General features: G+C 44.2%; 1 protein-coding gene across 1 annotated transcript in view; it reads left to right on the top strand.

Annotated features, from left to right (window-relative positions):
* Window positions 1–22,173, top strand: part of VWA3B (von Willebrand factor A domain containing 3B) — a 151,194-nt gene that overhangs the window by 62,641 nt on the left and 66,380 nt on the right. Inside the window, 5 exon segments of the mRNA XM_014536417.1 lie at window positions 5,182–5,336; window positions 8,140–8,278; window positions 9,852–9,983; window positions 11,221–11,319; window positions 14,364–14,546. Coding sequence (XP_014391903.1) covers window positions 5,182–5,336; window positions 8,140–8,278; window positions 9,852–9,983; window positions 11,221–11,319; window positions 14,364–14,546 — 708 coding nt within the window.

Below are 22,173 nucleotides of genomic sequence, written 5' to 3'. Positions count from 1 at the left end.
TTCCCCCCCTGAGTGCACAAATTTTTGTGCACTGGGCCTCTAGTAATAATAATAAAAGAATATGAATCCTTCCCATTGGACCTAGCTCACTGCCCCTTCCTGGCCACGCGGAAGTGCCCTCAGGCCTCTCCAACACGGATTTTCTCCTTCTTCCCTCGATAGTTTTATGTGAAATTTTATAGGGAAAGTTTGAATAATTTGGCTTATGAGGAATATTTTGCCTCAATTTTCTTGTGCTAATAAATAATAATGTAGTAAAAGTTGAGAAGTATACAGCGCAGCTATCCTCTTTCCCAAATATTGATGAAAAAAGGGACAATTTTATTTTTAGTATTTGGGGTGACATATCTGAAACCAGATTTATGCCTAAAATTGTGATGTGTATAAGGTAGGGAGAGCCTGAGGCTATGAAAGAGATAGATTATTTAGGGTTCTCCCAGACTACCATGGGCAGGGCCTCATAAACTCTTAACTATAAAAACCAGTTTGTAGGTACTGATCTAGGAAACTCGTTTGCACTGAGAAATAAATGACTAAAAAGGCCTCGCTGTGTAGCATTTCCAAGATAATGAGCAGGTGGGAGGAGGAGACAGAATGTGTTTCTAATTAGGACATTTCAGGCAAAGTCTAGTAACATGAAATTTCAGGGCACCCCTGAAATCACATCACAGGCACGGTTGCCTGTGCTGCTCACGTACAAAGCCAGGCCTGACGTTCCCAAACCCACTCTGGTCGCACCATCTCTTCCTCTAACAAATGTTTACGGAGCCCTTACTCTATACCAGGCAGTCTGGTTTGGTGGAAGGTGCACCAGATTTGGAGCGAGGAGACCTGGGTGTGAACACTGTTTCTACCAGTTACTAATTATGAGATGTTGAGCAAATAATTCAGCCTCTTTTAGTCTCACTCTCCACATCTGTAGTAGGTGGTGTAAAGTCCAAATGAAAAGAAATGCATGTCTGAGCACAGTGCCTGGTGCCCAGGAGACACCCAGCAGACGTTGCCTGCCTTCTTTACTAAACGCACGAGAACTCAGAAATGAGCACTTATGGAATGCCCATGTGCTTTATACAGAAGTGGCATGTTTGCGCTCTCATATCAAATGTGACAAAGCGAAGTCACAGGGCCTCCGAAAGGTGAGGCAACTCACCTGCCACCTCATGGCAGGTGGAGGCCGGGGTTGACCTCAGATCTGCTTGGCTCTCACACGGTGCTTTCCCCATTCTGAGACTCTGCTGCCTAACCCTGGATTCACATACCATATGGTTTGGTGTGTTTCTACTTGGGAGTGTGTAAGGCACAGTTGGCAGAGGCCGCGTGTTGGGGTTGAGTAGACAGAACTCTCGTGGGTGCCATCCCAGGACCGTGGTGAGAATGAGAGGACATCCTTCCCCTGGGGCTGCGGGGAGATGTGCTTCCCCTCTGCCCGCCTCGGCGGCATCAGGGCTGATTTCATCAATGCCCTCAACCCGGTTCGCATCAGTCACCACAGGGCCCCTGAATCTCACTCGTGTGTGGCTCTGACCTCCCTTTCCCGAGCCTCCTCCCTTTCTCCCTGACTCCCAGAACCCGCCCACTGTGCCCTCTGAACCTAGAAGTCATCAGCAAACCCCTGGAGCCTCAGGTGATCTGAGGTGTTCCCTTCTCCTGCTTGTCTGGGTTCTCGCTCACAGACCCTGGGTTCACTCCCCTCCTTCTGTGGGCTGGGGGTGGGCAGGGGTGGGCAGTAGCCTCTTTGCTGCTTCTTGGTCATTCTCCTGCCCTCTTCCCATGTCATTAGAATGTACCATCCACTACACCTTCTGTGGCTGTCATCTACAGTGATCCAGGCCACCTCCATCAGTGCTTGGCGATTAAGCTTGTGGCTGCTGTCACTGGCCCTGTTTCAATTCCTAGTGATGTCAATACCATGTAGATGGCCCCGACCTTTCATCTCTTGACCTACTCTTCTCCAACGACGTTCTCCTCTACTCCCTATACACCACTTCCGTCATAGGCTACCATTGACATTGTCATTACAAATAGCTGTGTAATCATAACCCATATAATCAATTCCAAAGGTCCACTGTTTGATCACTTATTCTTAGGTCATTTCCTCTGCTGTCCTAATTGCATCAACCTTTCAACCCCACTGGGATGTCCGATTTGTTGTTTCTGCCATCTTTTCTCTGTTCTCTCTATCCTTTAGTCCCTCTCACACATCCTCGGCTACTTTCTCTCTTACATTCTTGCACTCCCTGGCAAAACCCCACCCCTGGTTAAATCCACTTCTGCCATTTCTGCCTTATACCTGTGCAGTGACTACAGTGGGCAAAGTAGGAGAAAAACACAGCCATGCGTCTGGCTTCACCTTCAATCCCTGACCTGTAACTTCAGGCGGGTCTTTTGTGCTGCAGCACAGTCCCATGTCCTCTCCCAGTCCACGCAGACTCTCATCCTGCCAGACGTCTACCTGCTCCTCCCTCCTCCAACTTCAGCGTCTTCTCTGTGCTCGCTCTCAGCAGGCGACCTTGTTCTCCTTGCACTGACCATTGAAGTGAACATCCATGAACACCTACAAACAGCTACAAATATCCTAGCATCTGTGTCTGGAGGTTCTCCTCTCATTTCTCCTAGGATGGCTGAACTGCCCTTGCTTCTGTCTAAGACCAACCCCTCCATGTGTGCACTGATCCCAATTCCCTCATTCATTCATTCTCCCCCTTTCTAATTCGTATCATCAGTATTGCCCTCATTTTTAGATCTTTTCCATCAGCATATAAACATGGTGTTATTTGTTCCATCTTAAATACAGTCTGTTCACCCTTTACTGGCCTCCAGCTCTGCCTCCTTAGCCTCATTCCTTAGCTCCTCTTTAGAATTCAATCCCCTAAAGGTTTTATACATTCACACTCTCCAATTCTGGGCTTCTCCCACACTCTTGAATGCACTCCAGTCAGACAAAGGCCCCCTCTCCTCCAAAACCCACTTGGAAGGGATACCTGAGTTGCTGAATCAAGGGATCAATTCTCAGTCTCTTTCTGTTATCAACACATGATGTAGTTTGGGTACTTCCTTGAATTCTCTTACTTACAGAAAATGCACTGTCCTGTTTTTCCTTCTCGTTCTCAGCATTCCTTGTTAGTTCTTTCCCAGCTAAATGCTGAAGGCCTCGAGGTGCCGTCCTTAGACCTCTTCCTGCCTGCACTCACCCCCGGTGTCCCCCGCTGCAAACAGCAGCTTCTCTGGGGCACAGACGGGGTTGCACACATCTTTCTGACATCATCATGGCATCTAGCACAGGCCTCCGTATAGAGCAGACCCCAGTGCACGCTTGGTTGAACCAACAGTGGAATGATTTTACGTGGGAGTGAGTGTGATGAGCTGTATGACTACGGCAGAGATGGAGGTGCCATCTGGAGACTTTTCGTGGTGGGATGGTTTCTGAGTGGCTCCTGTCCTTTGTCCTTTCCATAGGAGACCAACAGGAAGACAGTCCATGCGAAATACTGTAGCAGATTTGTCCACGCGCCCTGGAAGGACGGGAGCTTGGTCCACGTCTGCTGACCTACTCTTCTCCAACGACGTTCTCCTCTACTCCCTATACACCACTTCCATCATAGGCTACCATTGACATTGTCATTACAAATAGCTGTGTAATCATAACCCATATAATCAATTCCAAAGGTCCACTGTTTGATCACTTATTCTTAGGTCATTTCCTCTGCTGTCCTAATTGCATCAACCTTTCAACCCCACTGGGATGTCCGATTTGTTGTTTCTGCCATCTTTTCTCTGTTCTCTCTATCCTTTAGTCCCTCTCACACATCCTCGGCTACTTTCTCTCTTACATTCTTGCACTCCCTGGCAAAACCCCACCCCTGGTTAAATCCACTTCTGCCATTTCTGCCTTATACCTGTGCAGTGACTACAGTGGGCAAAGTAGGAGAAAAACACAGCCATGCGTCTGGCTTCACCTTCAATCCCTGACCTGTAACTTCAGGCGGGTCTTTTGTGCTGCAGCACAGTCCCATGTCCTCTCCCAGTCCACGCAGACTCTCATCCTGCCAGCCGTCTACCTGCTCCCCCCTCCTCCAACTTCAGCATCTTCTCCATGCTCGCTCTCGGCAGGCGACCTTGTTCTCCTTGCACTGACCATTGACGTGAACATCCATGAACACCTACAAACAGCTACAAATATCCTAGCATCTGTGTCTGGAGGTTCTCCTCTCATTTCTCCTAGGATGGCTGAACTGCCCTTGCTTCTGTCTAAGACCAACCCCTCCATGTGTGCACTGATCCCAATTCCCTCATTCATTCATTCTCCCCCTTTCTAATTCGTATCATCAGTATTGCCCTCATTTTTAGATCTTTTCCATCAGCATATAAACATGGTGTTATTTGTTCCATCTTAAATACAGTCTGTTCACCCTTGCCTCAGGTGATCTGAGGTGTTCCCTTCTCCTGCTTGTTTGGGTTCTCGCTCACAGACCCTGGGTTCACTCCCTCCTTCTGTGGGCTGGGGGTGGGCAGTAGCCTCTTTGCTCCTCTCTTACTGGCCTCCAGCTCTGCCTCCTTAGCCTCATTCCTCAGCTCCTCTCTAGAACTCAATCCCCTAAGGGTTTTATACATTCCCACTCTCCAATTCTGCGCTTCTCCCACACTCTTGAATGCACTCCAGTCAGGCAAAGGCCCCCTCTCCTCCAAAACCCACTTGGAAGGGATACCTGAGTTGCTGAATCCAGGGATCAATTCTCAGTCTCTTTCTGTTATCAACACATGATGTAGTTTGGGTACTTCCTTGAATTCTTTTACTTACAGAAAATGCACTGTCCTGTTTTTCCTTCTCGTTCTCAGCATTCCTTGTTAGTTCTTTCCCAGCTAAATGCTGAAGGCCTCGAGGTGCCGTCCTCAGACCTTTTCCTGCCTGCACTCACCCCCGGTGTCCCCCGCTGCAAACAGCAGCTTCTCTGGGGCACAGACGGGGTTGCACACATCTTTCTGACATCATCATGGCATCTAGCACAGGCCTCCGTATAGAGCAGACCCCAGTGCACGCTTGGTTGAACCAACAGTGGAATGATTTTACGTGGGAGTGAGTGTGATGAGCTGTATGACTACGGCAGAGATGGAGGTGCCATCTGGAGACTTTTCGTGGTGGGATGGTTTCTGAGTGGCTCCTGTCCTTTGTCCTTTCCATAGGAGACCAACAGGAAGACAGTCCATGCGAAATACTGTAGCAGATTTGTCCACGCGCCCTGGAAGGACGGGAGCTTGGTCCACGTCTGCGTTACCAAGGAGAAGTGCACGTGGTACACCGAGAGAATCCATGCGGTCCTGGCCCAGATCCGGCGCAGGTCGGTGTGTTTGCAGAGGGTACAAGAGGTCTGGTCTCTCTGAATTCAAATCTGCTTGAACTCTTTGTAAAAGCGTAACCAAGAGAAATGGCCAGTAAACATGTTAAGTCAATTTGCTGGTGGTTTGCTGGTGGCCTTGTTGTTAATACCAAAGGGAGATGTTTGGATTCAGATTCTTAAAGACAGCAAAGGTGTAGTTAACATGCTGGTTGTGCGTCACTATAAGCGGCTAAGGAGTGCTTCTCCTCAGAGTTGTGGGCGAAGGTATAGTGAGACTGTATTCCATCAGTCCTCTTGAATATTACACTTCAGGGCAACTGTTACAATGTGAAACATTTGATTATAGTGGAAAAATTGATGTGGATACTAAAGGTCCGGTGCACGAATTTGTGTACCAGCCTCGGCCTGGCTGGAGATCAGGCCGATTGGGCTGTCTCTCCCAGTCCCAATCGGGCTGGCCAGGGGGAGGGACCACAGGAGGTTGGCCGGCTGAGGGAGGTTGTTTAGTTGACCAGTCCTAAAGGTCAATTAGGCTTTTATATATACAGATATGCCTTTTAGAAATCAGCTAAAAATAATTTCATGTGGTCCCTCTCCACCCTGCTGTTAATATTTGCTGTGGCCTCAGGGCTGTCTCTCCCAGTCCCAATCGGGCTGGCCAGGGGGAGGGACCACAGGAGGTTGGCTGGCTGAGGGAGGTTGTTTAGTTGACCAGTCCTAAAGGTCAATTAGGCTTTTATATATACAGATATGCCTTTTAGAAATCAGCTAAAAATAATTTCATGAGGTCCCTCTCCACCTTGCTGTTAATATTTGCTGTGACCTCAGACCCCTGGGAATGATCCACCTCATGCTTTCACCTCCCAAGGCAGGGACAGCTTAGACCATGAGGACCAGATCCGTTCAGGTGCATGGGCTCCAGGGTCAGAGAGAGCTGGATTCTAATCCCCGCTCTGCACTTGCTGTGTGACACTGGGCAAGGTCGTTGATGTTTTTGTGCATCAGTTTCCTCGATTATAAAGTGGGAATATAATGCCATTTAGAAATGTGTTCTATGGATTAGATTAGAGACTAAATGTAATGAGTATAGGTGAGTACCGCCTGCAGTAGTCACTTGGAAATGAGAGTTTCCTACTTCCTTCTGTGTTCTCTGCTGTAAAGGTATAGGCTGCAGACACCTGTCTCCATATTAAGTCTTTGGAGCTCCAACTTCTCAAAACCCAGTTGGTGATGGGTTATTGGTGAAGGGTTACTCAGAAAAACAAATCCTTATGTCTGGAGTCATCTCTGCCTATAGTTTCAAGGTTGACTTTTGGGGAGAATTGTTTGGATTTCAGGTCTGGGGGAAAGGATGCTACTTAGGAGACATTCCCACCTGGCAGCAGCCAGGTCTTTTGTCCCTCTTGTCACACCGGGTTTGTTAGAAAGTCTTCTCTCCTTCTCCGTTTCCCGTGGAGAATTGATATCATCTCTCCATTAAATGCTTGTGGAATTCACCACTGATGCCGTCTGGGCCTGGAGTTTTTCTTTGTGGGGAGGTTTTTAATTACGTATTCAATTTCTGTAAATGCTCATAGAGCTGATATTGGTAACTTGTCCTCTTTATTTTCTAAGCAGTCTGGCTAGAGGTATCCATTTTATTCATCTTTCCTTTTGGTTTTGTTGTGTGTTTTTCTCTGCAGGGTTTTCTCCTTTCTATGCTATTACTTTTTATTCTCACCCTTTTTATTTAATTTCTTTTCCCTTACTTTGGGTTTAAGTATCTTAGAATGGATATCACTAATTTGAGATCTTTCTTTCTAGTGTAAACATTTATTTTTTTCTTTGTTTTTTTGTTTTGCTTTTATTTTATCATTTTTTATTTTTTATTTTTATTGATTTCAGAGAAGAAGAGAGAGGGAGAGAGAGAGATAGAAACATCAATGGTGAGAAAGAATCATTGATTTGCTGCCTCCCGCATGCCCCCTACTGGCCTGCAATATGGGCATGTGCCCTTGACCAGAATGAAACCCAGGACCCTTCAGTCTGTAGGCTGACACTCTTTCCACTAAGCCAAACCGGCTAGGGCATAAACATTTATTTTATAAACTTTCCTCTGAGTAGCTCTTTAACTGTCTCTCACAAATTTTATTATGCTGTATTTCATTTCATTCAGTACTCTCCAGCAGTGTCTGTCCTACTAATTCTAGTTGCCTAGACCTTGCTGAACTCTGAACTCAGTTTCGGGTATTTTTTTATTCACTGCTCCCTCGCCCAGGCTTTGCCTGCAGCCATGAATTTAAGTTTGCCTCCTGTGATGGGAGCCCAGCCCGTCCCCAGAAGCAGCCCTGCACACACAGAGGCCTGGCGCGTGGTCACTGCAGGGGTCTGGGGCGCCTGGCATTGTGCATGAGGACCATCGAGGCTCCAGGAATGCGCTGGTGTTACCAGCAGACTGTGGTCAGCTGGGCTAGAAGGAAAGCGGTCTGAAGGCATAGCTGAGGGCTTCAGACTCTCAGATGACTGCAAATAATTTACTTTTGACTTTGGAACCCAGTATTGGATTTATTTTCTGTCCCATTAATTTTCCTGGTTTTGTTTTATTTGGAATGATGATGGTTAGGGGAGGGGGAGTCAATGAGGGAACCAGCCCAAATGTAGGATTGTCCACAGAAACCCTTCAACATGAGTAATCCACCCACAGGAGATTGTATATAACAACGCAGCCCAGCTCTGGCCTCCGTAGGCGTCTCATGAAGTTCTTAGGAAGGTGCTCTCGCTCCACAGGCCCTAACCATTCACGTTCAATCTATTTCCTGCCTAGGATTGAATGGCTACAGGCTGGGAGTCGAATCCTCTTTGGGAAAGTGTATAAGGACTGCGTCTACATCCTCATTGATACGTCTCACTCAATGAAGGGCAAACTGGACTTGGTGAAGGACAAGATCATCCAGTTTATGCAGGTTAGATGAGCTGCTAGCCCATGCATTGGGGCCTGTGTATCATGAAAACATCTCCACTGGTCTCACTGCTGTGGGAATGGGAAGTGCACCGGCAAGGTTTGCACTAAAAAAATCCACAGGAAAGCCAGTCATTTCAGGAAAAGGCTCCTTTCACCAGCGAGAACCGCCCGTTCTCCTTGGCAAGCAGACCTTCCTTTGGTGGGTCCTTTCTGTAACACGTGGGTTATCAAGGGAGTTTCTGTGTCCACTGCTGCAGGTTTTCTCTGTCCTGAAGTCTGTGCGTGCACACACCTTCATGGTTTTCATCTGTAGGTCATACTGGAATTTTAATTCCCAGTGGGTTGGCACCCTCTTAGCACAGCAGGCAGCGCGTCAGTCTCATAATTCCCAGTGGGTGAAGGTGCTGCATGCGCACAGACACAGCCTGGCGATCAGGAGCGTCCCGTGCTCACTCCTGCACTGCCTCTGGCTTGTAGGCCTGACGCAGACGCCGTGTGTCCTAACCCCAAGTTCCCACACCTGGAAATGGGCATCACAGCACTGTCATGGGCCAGCAGTAGTGAGGTATTAACCACAGAAAATAATGGGGCGGGGGGGAGGTGGTGTGGACAACTACAAAGTGCAGCTTCTCATTGGGGAGACCTGTCGGAGAAATAGGGGCTGATGGGGGGCAAGTGAACAGAGGAGTTACGGAGTCATAGCCCTGCCAGAAAGATGGCCAAAGTGGAACTCTGCTTCGGATTTCTTTTTCTTAAGCATGTTGCATTTAATGGGAGCACTTGGTGTATCATTAATATCAGTCTTAGAGACAACATTCAATGTCACACTATATATAAACATCCTATATAATAAAAGAGGGATATGCTAATTAGCCCAGATATGCTAATTAGCCACAAGGGGATATGCTAATTAGTCATGATCAGTATGCAAATTGACCATCACTCAAACACACAAGATGGCCGCCCCCATGTGGTCAAAGATGGCCCCCCCCATGTGGCCACACCAGAAGGGGAGGGCAGTTGGGGGTGACCGGGCCAGCAGGGGAGGCCAGTTTGGGGGGGACCAGGCCTGCAGGGGAGAGCAGTTGGGGGGCGACCGGGCCAGCAGGAGAGGGCAGTTGGGGGTGATCAGGCCGGCAGGCAGAAGTGGTGAGAGGCAATCAGATAGCAGGCAGGCGAGAGGTTGGGAGCCAGCGGTCCTGGATTGTGAGAGGGATGTCTGACTGTGGGCATCCCCCGAAGGGTCCCAGATATGAGAGGGTGCAGGCTGGGCTAAGGGACAACTCCCTCCCCCCCAGTGCATGAATTTCATGCACCAGGTCTCTAGTATACATATATGATACATAGTATATATTCATGCTTATATACATTTGTAAAGGTTTACTATCTAAACTGTGTATAACTTACTTAAAAGCCTTCTGTATCAGAAAAGATTTTCTTTGTTGAATGTAATTTTTACCTTCTAGAACTGAAAATAGATATCATGGTGATTAAAACTTATCAAACCATGACCTGTCCTAATATTTTCTTACATTTGAGTGGTTTGATGGTTAAATAATAATTGTCTCTTACAGGAACAGCTGAAATTTAAAAGGAAGTTCAATTTTGTGCAGTTTGATGCTCACGCAGTTGCTTGGCGGGAAAGACTTGTTGACATCAATGAAGATAACTTGCAAGGGGCTGGGTCCTGGGTTAGAGACATGAAGGTGAGAAGGAGGGGGGCTGGGAGAAGCAGCCGCTTGATCCCTGCTGAGCTGACCCTGGGGAAATCCCGGGAACGTGCTTTGAGCTGCGAGGATGGCAGTGGCTTCACACACACACTCACCTGGATTCCTCAGGCCACATGGGCCCCGTCACGGTGGTCGGTGTCTTTCGAGGGGGTGGGTCTCTCTGCAGCTCCGAGCCCAGCCCCGCCTGTTCCTCCGCAGGTGTCGAGGGCTTGCTGCTCCCTCCTTCCTTCCTCAGCTGTGCTGGTTCCCACCGGGGCCCAAGGGTGGCAGGTGCCCTTCTCCCCACCCCACCACGTGCAGACTAAGGCTTTGGGTCTGTGGGGAGGCAGAGGGAGGGTCTCTGGGGATTCAGGCCGCTGTTCCTCTCCCCCATCCTGCACCGTGAAGGAGACGTTCTTGGGACTCCCCCAGGCTCTTCTGTGAGCACCGGGGGTTTGTGGTGAAAAAGCCACGAGAGCACAGATTCCCCTGTAGCTGTGGCACCCAGGCCGAGTACCCCTGGGCAGCCTCCACCGACTCGCAGTCATCCCCGAAAAACTCTTCTTACGAGTGTCTGGCTGCATCCTGGCCCGGAAAGCCAGTGCGCCCCGCCTGACTGCAGGTGCCGCCCCGCCCCGTATTTTGGCCCGTTGCTGCCCTGTGCCCTCTGGTGGGTGTGACAGCTGTCCGGGGCCTGCCACTTGTCTGGCATTTTCACTGCGAGTTTGGGAGTGGCACTCCTGCCAGTGCTCTGCATCCCTTGGCAGAAACCATAGGAGTTTTTAAAACTTACGGTTTCTTTGTTGAACCTCCAGATTGCTAACGATGGCTCACTCGTGTTTGTGAACACGGGTGTCATGAATCAGTCCTGGTTTGAAACAAACACATCCCCGCCGGGGTGTGCCCAGGCTGCAGGGTTAAGCCGTGCTGGCAGCTGAATGAGCAGTGGCTGCGTTAGTGCCTCTCAGGGACCTGCACTCAGAGCTCTGCCGTCAGGACAGGGAGGCCCGGCCCTGGCTTCCCGCAGCCCCGGGACCGCGGAGAGAGGCCTGACGGCACGCCCAGGGGCTGGCTTCTTGGGATGCCTGGGCTTAAATTATTATCTCAATATCATTTCATGCATCTTTTATTTCACAAGCACTTCCCTTTCTTTCTGGGAGCAGAACGTAACATTGGTTTGAGATCTTTCTTGAGATTCAAGTGCGTGCCGGCTACCTCTCCCTCTTTTCTGTAGGTCGGGAGTTCCACAAACACTCTGCATGCCCTGCAGATTGCTTTTGCTGATAAAGAAACACAAGCAATCTACCTTTTGACAGACGGGAGACCTGACCAGGTACTGATCAGAGCTGGGGACAAAGAGGGACTCCCCAATGCCCTGACACTCGATGCTGGGAAGGGATTGGGGCCTTTTAACCTGCCATCTAAAAGCTGTCGAAAGGTGTTTCCTTGGCTGAGGGTCTCCAAACCGAGGTGAGAAAATACTGGAGCAATTCCTTTGTCTAAGGAAGCATTGAGGACAATGTATGTGGCCTTGAGTGCTGTCTGGTCAATGGCCACACACCCACAGGCCTGGAGACCAAGCCATGTAAGGAGCTCTCCGCCTTCCATTGAACTCTGGTTTACATTTTATTATAAACGAAGAGGGAGAAGAGTCTTTTTCTTTTTTCCTCCGGGGACTCTGAATCTAAACATGTCACTGCACACGCCCGTGGTTTTACCCCTAATGTTAACTCGGTGATCACTTAAAGGGAAGCATGCCTTGCTAGTGAAATGTTCTTTGTTTTGTTTAGCCTGACTGGAAATATTTGAAAGTTTCAGCGGAGTCTGTTCTTCTTTTGAGCTTTGTGAATGAAAGTCTAATGCTCTGGGCATTAAGTAAATACACAAATTTGCAGGCCAGGCCATGTAAATTAACCACTAGAGTGAATTGGTAGCCACTCGTTTCCTTCATTGTGAGCTGTGTGCATGTGAAGACAGCTGGGCCAACAGTGTGCAATACCCTGTGCCCAGTGGTCCAGGGATTACATAGCAGAGCAGCTGGGCTCGCCGCGGCGTTAGACTTACCGTGGCCGAGACCGAGTATGTAAAGTTGTACTTGACATGATTTCCCGTCCACGTCACTGCACTTTCTCTCAGAAGCAGAGTGTTGTGCCCTGTGATGTCCTACGTGTGGCGCCAGGTGTGAGGCTGCAAAGGTGCCTCGGTCCCTGCTTAGGGAAGCGGGCACTGCAAGGGACGTGCAGGGGCGTCCAGTGACCCGACAGATGGGCGTGCTGGTGCTCTGCGATGTGAGAAGCCAGGCACGTTTCCACCGAGGAGGGGACGTCCCGCTGCGTCTGGAAAGAGGAGAAGGAATGTTGTAAACGGAGGAGGTGGCTGGTATCCTGGGTAGGAGGAGCAGAGGGGCTGTTCGGAGAAACAGTGTGAGAACAAGGCAATGAGAGAAGAGTGTCAGGCAAAGCCTGGAAAGTTAGGTTGGGGAGATTGTGAAGGTCCTAGACGGCCACCTGGAAAGGGTGGATTTCACCACAGGCAGGGAGGGGTGCTCAGAGGAGCGTATGGTTCTGTCCACCTGTGTGTTAGACATATGCCTGTCAGTGCCAGGGGCAGAGAGACCTTGATCACTGGTCAGGGCCCACCTCAGGTAGGAGCATCAGAAAGGGGGACAAGGACACTCTCTTCTGAGATGAGATCATGGAAGTGGCTCAAAGGACTTGGTGACCGATTTGGGAGGGGCTTGTGGGGCCGGCCCAGTGAGGAGAAGTGGGAGCAAGGGAGAAAGAGGTCAAGCTGACTGATTTCTGGTTCTAACGATTATGTTGTCAACTGACTTGATTTAATGAAGGCTTGGAGGTTGCTGGTGGAGGAAGCCGAGTTTGAGCACTTGTAGTTCCTGGATGGCCAGAAGCCCCTAGAAACGGGGGCTGGGGGCCTGACTTGAAAGTCATCTGGACAAGGTCCTTTTCTTCTTAGCTAACTCCCACTGATTTTATTGCAATTTAGAAGATATAGACCAGCATAAGCATAAGAAAGAACAAAAGTTAAATCATTCACAAGTCAATTTTGCTTTTAAAATATCTAGTATGTGCAAATTTTTCAAGTCATGAGAAATTCTTAAGAAACATCATTCTCAATGACTGCACTATATTCCATTATAGATTTCATAAAACATTCACCTTCAAAATTAGTTTGTTTATGTAATTTTTGAATAGAAATACACTGACATGGTGTAAATTACAAAGGTACAAAATAACATATAGAGAAAATTCTCCTTCTACTTCCTGTTCACCAGCTAAGAGGCAATGGATGTTACCAGTGTCTCCTCTCCTCTTTCAGAGATAGTTTGTTTGCCAGCAGATATGTACTTATACATACGTTTTCTTTAAAATATACAAGTGGCAGCATGTTACACCACAGCTCTGAGGACCTTTATTAATAAAACAATATACAGAGCTTCCTCATTGTCTTATAGCTGCCTATTATTCTTTCACGTGGCTACTTAGCCATGTCCCCTGAAGATGGACATTTAGGTTGTTTTCAATCTTTCTGTTATGAACAACGTTGCAAAAGTAACTGTGCCTACTAGTCTATATCGTTGTGCACATGTATGAGTATGTGTGTAGGGTAAATTCTGAGAGATGGACTCAGGCAAAAGGTATATGTTTTGATAGATACTGCCAAATAGCACGCACACACGCACACACACACACACACACACACACACACCGCAAGAAGATGTAGCAAATAACACCCCTGCTAGCAGGATATTGAATCTACTTCACAAGATGCTGTGAGGATTAACTGGGACATTGTGCCCCAACAGGGTGCCCAGCACACAGAAGGACACTTAATGGCTCTTTGTTTGCTCTCTGTGGGAGACACACTGACCATGGCTTGTCTGAAGCTGGAAATTGCTCTGTTGGTGGAGATCTTTGGAAGCCACGTGAATATCCAGGGTCCCCACTCTGTGGAATCCTTATTGTCAGGAAGTTCTACTCCTGGCCTCTGACTGCAGTCCTGTAGGGGTCTCATGCAAAGCCCAACACCTTAAAAGCATGGATCCTCAGTTTAGGCGCACCTAAAGCTGAGGGACTTGGTTTGCTAAATGTTTCTCCCGGATTCTTTCTCCCACCCTCAGAGGGTGAGGACCATGTCCTCGGTCTCTGTGCTCACACTGTCTGGCAGTGCTGGCTTTCCGTACTGACTTGAATTGATACCTTGCTGAGAAGCCACTCACTGCTTGCTGCATAGGAAATTACCAGCTGAGGTTTCACTATCTTCGAGCAAATGCTAAGGGATTTTACATCTTTTTTTTTTCTTTCTCTTTTTCTTTCTTTCCATCTCCTCTTGCCTCTCTCTCAAAACTTATCATTTCAGCCACCGGAAATGGTTATAGACCAAGTCAAATTTTTTCAGAAAATTCCTATTTACACCATTTCCTTCAATTACAATGACAAGATGGCGAATGACTTTCTGAAGGAACTTGCTTCTTTAACTGGAGGAGAGTTCCACTCCTACCAATTGGGCTCCAAGGACGCCTGTCCTCCGGAGGCTGAGCAGGTAAGAGCTTGATGAGCTGAGAAGAGTGTTCACTTAACTGCACGTGACAGTCCGGAGGCCCAGGAACCACACCTTGACTGGGAAAACAGCAAACATAAAGCCAATGAAGTCGCGCGAATGGATCCCTTGACCGTGAGTACACCAGTGTCTGTCAGGGACCCCTGGGCTAGGGCCCAGGTGAGCATGCAGATTCCTGAGTCCCCCTCCGTAACTACTGAGTCAGGCTCTAGGCACAGAACCCCAAGGCCTTGCTATATTTTGTTTTCTGCTCAGGTTTTTATTGTGGAAAGTTTCAAACTTAACAAAAGTAGAAGAGTACTCATCCCCCCATGTACCCATCAGTCAAATTAAACAATTATCAACATTTTGCCAAACTTCAGGAATCCGTATTTTTAACAAGCAACCCAGGGGATCTATATGTGAAATCTGTTAGCCACTGCTGTTTATGGACATATGTGGGATACTTTCAAAAAAATTCAGATACTGGGTAGTTGTCTTCTAACTTCTTTGACCATATAACCACGTGACCATCTGATAAAGCAATTCACTCTAATGGGCTAATGGGAGAAAGTAAATAAAATTCTATTTTTAAATTTTCCAGTCTTGACCTGAGGATATATATTTCAAGAATGCCCTTTTCGAGAATGTGTTTTTCATCTCATTGTCTGTCCTGAGGAGTGAGCCAGAATACTGATTAGTACTTGCATGTGATGAAACTACTAGATTCTGGGGAATGAATCATCCAAGAGGATTGTAGGGAACAGAACCCAGAGTCCACACAGAGATGGGAATAGTGAGGATTCCCATAAACTAGACTGGAAAACCTTATTACTCTATGGGCATTGGCTGGAGTATGCAAAAGGGTCTTGCCTCAGTATCGGGAGCAACCAAACACTGATCCAGCTCTGCCTAGGAAATCTTAAATGCAAGAACCAAAAGGACCAAACTGTTTCCAAAGATCTATACTGAATCCCTGAGCAAACCTCAAGAATAAGTATAGGAAAGCAAACATGTCCACCACTCAACAAAGTGAAATTGAAAATGTCTGGTATTCAATCAGGTAGTACAGGTGTGCAAGAAGCCCGAAAATACAGGTGCATAATGAGAAAATGTAAGCAGAAAAATAAAAACATACCCACAACTGGCTCAGATGTTAGTGCATTAAAACAGTTAATGTTATTGTACTAGATACCTATGCAAAGTTAGGGAGAAACATGGATGATTCAAGTAAGATACAAATAGAACTTGTAAAGATGAAAACTACAGTGTATGAGATGAAAAATACATGGAATGGGATAGATAGCAGATCACATATTGCAGAACAAAAGATTGAATCTATCCAAATGTAATACAGAGAAGAAAAAGAATCAAAACAAAAAATCAAACAAAAAAAGAGGTATCAGTGAGCTGAGGAAAAGTTCAAGTAGTCTACTAAATGTGTAATTGAAGAAATAGTGGCCAGAAATTTTCCAACTTGTATTAAAACTATAAACCCACAGATCCAAGAAACGTACTGAATCCCAAACACAAGACATATAAAGAAAACCACACCAAGTCACATCAGAATGAAACTGCTCAGAAACAATGGCAAAGAGAAAAGAATAGGGAGAGAGAAGACATGCTATGCACAGAGGAATGGTATAAAGATGACAGTAGGCTTCCCGTCACAAATGATGCGAGCGGAAATACAGCGGAGTAACATTTTTTTTAAAGTTCTGAAAGAAAAACCTGTCATTGTATAATCTATATGTTTGAAGAATCTATATGTTCTTTCAAAAAGGAAGGTGAAATAAGACTCTTAAAAATATACAAAACCACCCTGGTCGTTGTCATTGTGGCTTGGTTGGAGCATTGTCCTGTACACCAAAAAGATTTCAGGTTAGATTCCTGGTCAGGGCACATACCCAAGTTACAGGTTCCATGGTTGGGAGGCAACCAATCAATGTGATGTTTCTCTCTCACATCCTTTATATGGAGGTGTTTCTTTCTCTCTCTCTCTCTCTCTCTCTCTCTCTCTCTCTCTCTCTCTCTCTCTCTCTCCCCCTCCCTCCCTCCTTCTCTCTAAAACCAAACTCGCTGAATAGGCTCAATAGTAGAATGGAGATAGCAGGATTGTATCAGTGAACTTGAGGTCAAACAATAGAATTCTGCCAATCTGAACAACAGAGAAAAAATAGGCTAAACAAAGAAAAGAAACACAGGGACCAGTGGGACAATGACAAAAGATCCAATATAGTATCATAAGAACTCCCCAAGGAGAGGAGGAAGTGAAAGACTATGTGAAGAAATAGTAGCTGAAAACTTCCAAAATTTGATGAAAAATACAAATACACAGATTTTAGAAGCTACGTAAACTCCAAACAGGATAATCTCAAAGAAACTCATGTGAAGGCACATCATAGTTAAACATTTAAAAATCAAAGACCAAGGAAAAAAATCTTGAAAATAGCCTGAAAGAAATGACACCAAATTGACAGTGGATTTGACAGAAGATTTCTCATCTATAACCAAGAAGGCCAGGAAAAAAAGGGGCACAATATTTTGTATGTGTGACAAGTAAAGAGCCATCAACCACAAATTTTGTATCTGATAAACCTATCCTTCAGAAATGCAAGGGAAATGAAAATATTCTCAGACAAATAAAATTTAAAAGAATTTGTTGCTAGAAGACCTGCTCTTATATTGGCTCTATTAAGTTCTTCAAGCAAAAGGAAATCATGAAAGAAGGAATCTTGGAACATCAGGAAGAAAGGAAATAAGAGCAAAAATATGAGTAGATATAATAGACTATCCTTTCCTCATACAATTTATTAATCATATTTGATAATTGAAACAAAAAATATAGCACTGTCGTGTACTTAAGGCAATAATATTTAAAAGGGAGGAAGGTGAAGGCACCTAAATAGAAGTGAAGTTTCTCTCAAAGTAGAAAATATTGATTGCTAGTGCACTTTTATAAATCACATACATATGTTGTGATACGCAGAGCAACCATTACCAAAACCGTATGAAGAGATACATTCAAAAGCACAACAAATGAACCAAGATAAAATTATATTTAAAAGTTAAAATAACCTGGAGAAAGGCAAGAAAAGAGAAGCAGAGGAACAAGACCAATGAAAACATATAGAAAATAATAAAATAACAGGAGTAAGTGCTAACATCAATAATCACTTTAAATGTAAATGTTCTAATTACAGAAAAAATATATATTGGTAGAGTGAATAGAAGAACGCGACTCAGTTTTATGCTGCTTACAATAAACTCACTTCATGTACAATGACAGGGGGGCGTTCAAATAAAAGGATGTAAAAGACATACCATATAAATATTAAAAAGCTGAGCTGGCTATGTTAATAACTGGTAAAGTAGACTTCAGAGCAAAGAAATTTACATAATAATAAGATAATCAATCCACCAGGAAAATATATGTGTGTGTGCACAAACCAATACAGCCTTAAAAGACACGAAGCAAAAACTGATAGAATCAAAACAAACAAACAAACAAACAAATGGATCAATACAAAATTATAGTTGGGGACCTCAACATTTCCCTCTCAGCAACTGCTAATTACAGAAAAAATATATATTGGTAGAGTGAATAGAAGAACGCGACTCAGTTTTATGCTGCTTACAATAAACTCACTTCATGTACAATGACAGGGGGGCGTTCAAATAAAAGGATGTAAAAGACATACCATATAAATATTAAAAAGCTGAGCTGGCTATGTTAATAACTGGTAAAGTAGACTTCAGAGCAAAGAAATTTACATAATAATAAGAGAATCAATCCACCAGGAAAATAAAAAGGAAAATATATGTATGTGTGCACAAACCAATACAGCCTTAAAAGACACGAAGCCAAAACTGATAGAATCAAAACAAACAAACAAACAAACAAATGGATCAATACAAAATTATAGTTGGGGACCTCAACATTTCCCTCTCAGCAACTGATAGAACTACTGGACATAAAGTCAGCAAGAACAGAGAAGGTCTGAACAACACAATCAACCATCAGGATGAAATTGATGTAGACATAACACTCCCCACCAGAACAGTAGAATACACATTTTTCCAGTGCTCACAAAATATTCAAGATAGGCCATAAAATGGGTGATAAAGCTCAACTAATCTAAAATCAACTAATTGAAATCACACAGTTTGTCTTCTGACTGCTGTAAAATCAAACTAGAAATTAATAAAAGAAAGACAGCAGGAATATGTCTAACACATGGAATTTAAACAGCACAGTCCTAAATAATCCAGAGGTCAAAGAAGAAGTCTCAAAGGAAATAAAAAGTACTTAAAACTGAGTGAAAACAAAAACACTACATATCAAACTATGTGGGATGAAGCTAAAACAGTGCTGGGAGTGACATTTATAGTACTAAATGCTTATGTTGGAAACAAGGAAAGGTATTCAATCAACAATCTTAGTTCTTGTCCCAAGAAACTAGAACTAGAAGCAAAATAAATCCAAAGCAAAGGAAACAATTCAGAAAAGAGCATAAATCAGCCCTAACTGGTTTGGCTCAGTGGATAGAGCGTCGGCCTGTGGACTGAAGGGTCCCAGGTTCGAGTCCTTCCAGTCAAGGGCATGTATGTACTTTGGTTGTAGGCACATCCCCAGTAGGGAGTGTGCAGGAGGCAGCTGGTCGATATTTCTCTCTCATCGATGTTTCTAACTCTCTATCCCTCTCCCTTCCTCTCTGTAAAAAATCAATAAAATATATATTTTTTTAAAAAAGAGCATAAATCAATGAAATTGAAAATAGAAAAAAACACATAGGAAGCCAATGAGACAAAAAGCTCTTTTTTGGGGGGGGGACTCGAATTGGTAAAACCTCTTGAAAGGCTGATGAAGGCAAAAATAGCATTCACAAAGGAAAAACAGCCTTAATTTTCTATCAGAAAAATAGAGGACATCACATTAGATCTAGTAGTCATTAAAAAGATAATAAAGGAATATAGTGGACAACTTACAGTCATAAATTTGACAACTTAGAAAAAAATGGATAATTTGCACAAAAACTACAAGTTACCAAAACTCGGCCAAGATAAAATAGACAATGTGAATAAATTGAATTAATAATTTTAAAACTTCTGAAAAAGAAATACCCAGGCCCAGATTGCTCCATGGAGAATTTTACTAAACATTCAAAGAATAACTAAACAAATTTATTTAAACAAATAGAAGAGGAGGGATCACTTTCTAATTCATTTTATGAGGACAGTAGTTCCTCAAAAACCAAAACACCAAAACCAAATAGGCAGTATAAAAAATCTACATATCATGAACAAAGATGCAAAAATCCTCAATAAAACATGAGTACTCTGAATCCAGCAATGTATTAAAGAGTTATTCATTATGGTCAAGGGGGGGTGGGTTATTCTAGGTATACAAGTCTGGTTCAACATTAGAAAATCAATGTAAGCAGTAAAATACAAAGCATTCAGTATAGTCCAGCATATCAACAGGTAAAGAAGAGAAATCATATGGTCATATCAATTGTGCAGAAAAGGCCTTGACCAAAGCCAACATCTGCTCATGATTTAAAAAAACAAAACTCTCAGCAAAATAGGAATAAAGGGGAACTGCATAACTTACATCATCATAACACCTACAGCTAAAATCATACTTAATAGTGAAAGGTTGATTAATTTCCTCCTAAGATCAAGAAAGAGATAAGGACATCCCTTCTAACCACTCTTATTCTGCATACTACCAGAAGCTTTACCTATGGCAACAAGACAATGAAGGAAATAAAAGGCATACAAGTTGGAAAAGAAGGAATAGAACTGTCCTTTTCTGTAGGTAACATATTGTCTACATAGGAACCCCAAGATATCTACAAAAAAACTTCTAGAACTATTGTTCAGCAATATCACTGGTTACATTCAAAGAATGTCAAGCTTATTCTAAAATTTGTATGTCAAGACACAGGCCTTAGAAGAGCTAAAACAATCTTGAAAAAGTTTAAGTGGGAATAGAGCTTACTCTGTAGCTGCATTAATCAAGACAGTATGGCTTTGATGGAGGAATAGACATATAGGCCAACGGAATAGAATGTAGAACCCAGAAATATACTCATGCAATATACCAAACTGATTTTTAACAAAAGTGCAAAAATAATAGAGGAAATAGAGCCTTTCAATAAATGGTTGGAGCAACTGGACATTCATAGGCAAAATAGTGAACCTCAACCTACATCTCACTCATGCAGATATTAACTCAAAATGGAGCATCAACTTAAAGGTAAAACATAAAACTTCTAGAAAGAAATACAGGAAAGAAATCTAGAAGACCTCAGGCTAGGCAAAGAATTTTTAGTCTTCACACCAAGAGCATGATCCATGAAAGAAAATATTAATAAATTAGACCTCATCAAAGTTAAAACCTTTTGTTTTGAGAAAGATCCTGTTAAGAGAATGAAAAGATTTGTAGAAAGTATCTGCAAACAACATATCTGACAGAAGCCTAGTATCTAGAATATATGAAGAACTCTAAAACTCAGCAGTAAAGTCCAAATCATTCAATCAGAAAATAGGCAAAACACATGCACAGACATTTCTCTGAGGAAGATATATATACAGATGGCAAATAAGCATGCGAAGAGATGTTCAACATCACTGGCCATTAGGGGCATGCAAATTGAACTGCCATGTGATATCACTACATGCCCAGCAGAATGGCTAAAATAAAAAATCGTGACAAAAGTTAGTGCTGGCAAGGATGAGGAGACACTGAATTGTTAATCAGTTGTATGTAATTGCTGGTGAGATGTAAAATGTTGCAGCCACTCTGGGAAAGTTGGACAGTTTCCTTTAAAACTAATGTTTAATCACTGTATGACCCACTACTTGCTCTCTTAGGCATACATTTCATAGAATAAAAACTTATATTCACTGAAAACCTGTACTTGAATGTTAATAGCAACTTAATTTGTATTAGACAGAAACACACAAGAACCCATATGTCCTTCAACCGATGAATGGTTAAATCAACTGTGGTATGTCCATATCCTAGAATACTACTCAGTAATGAAAGGAATGAATTATTGATTCATGCCACAACTTGGATGAATTTCCAGGGAATTTTGCTGAAGGGAAAAAGCCAATCTTAGAAAGTTATACTAGTACACTGTATGAATCCATTTGTATAACATTTTTGAAATGATAAAACTTTGTAAATGAAGATCAGTTTAGTGGTTGCTAAGATTTAGGAATGATGTGAGAGGGAGGGAGGGGGCAGGTGTGGTTACAGAAGAGAAACACGAGGCCTCCTTATCATGATGGAACTATTCTGTTCTTGACTGTAGGGGCAAATATACAAGCCACACAGATGAGAGCATAGTATATAGCTAAACACACAGAGAGGAGGACAAGTACAACTGGGGAAATCTGAATATGATTGGTGGATTGTATCAATTCCATATCCTTGTGATATTATATTATTTATTTTCAAGATGTTACCATTGGAGGAAACTTGGTGAAGAACATATGGGATCTCTCTTTATCTGTCCTAAAGGAAGTTAATTAGAAGGTGCCTGATGGGGGCGGGACTGGGTGAGATGGGCTGGACACACCCTGGAGCCAACCTCCCATGGTCCCTCCCTGGCCGGCC

Source organism: Myotis brandtii, unplaced genomic scaffold (genome assembly GCF_000412655.1).
Source record: "Myotis brandtii unplaced genomic scaffold, ASM41265v1 scaffold1612, whole genome shotgun sequence".
Classification (NCBI taxonomy): domain Eukaryota; kingdom Metazoa; phylum Chordata; class Mammalia; order Chiroptera; family Vespertilionidae; genus Myotis; species Myotis brandtii.
This window is presented reverse-complemented; position numbering and strand designations above follow the sequence as displayed.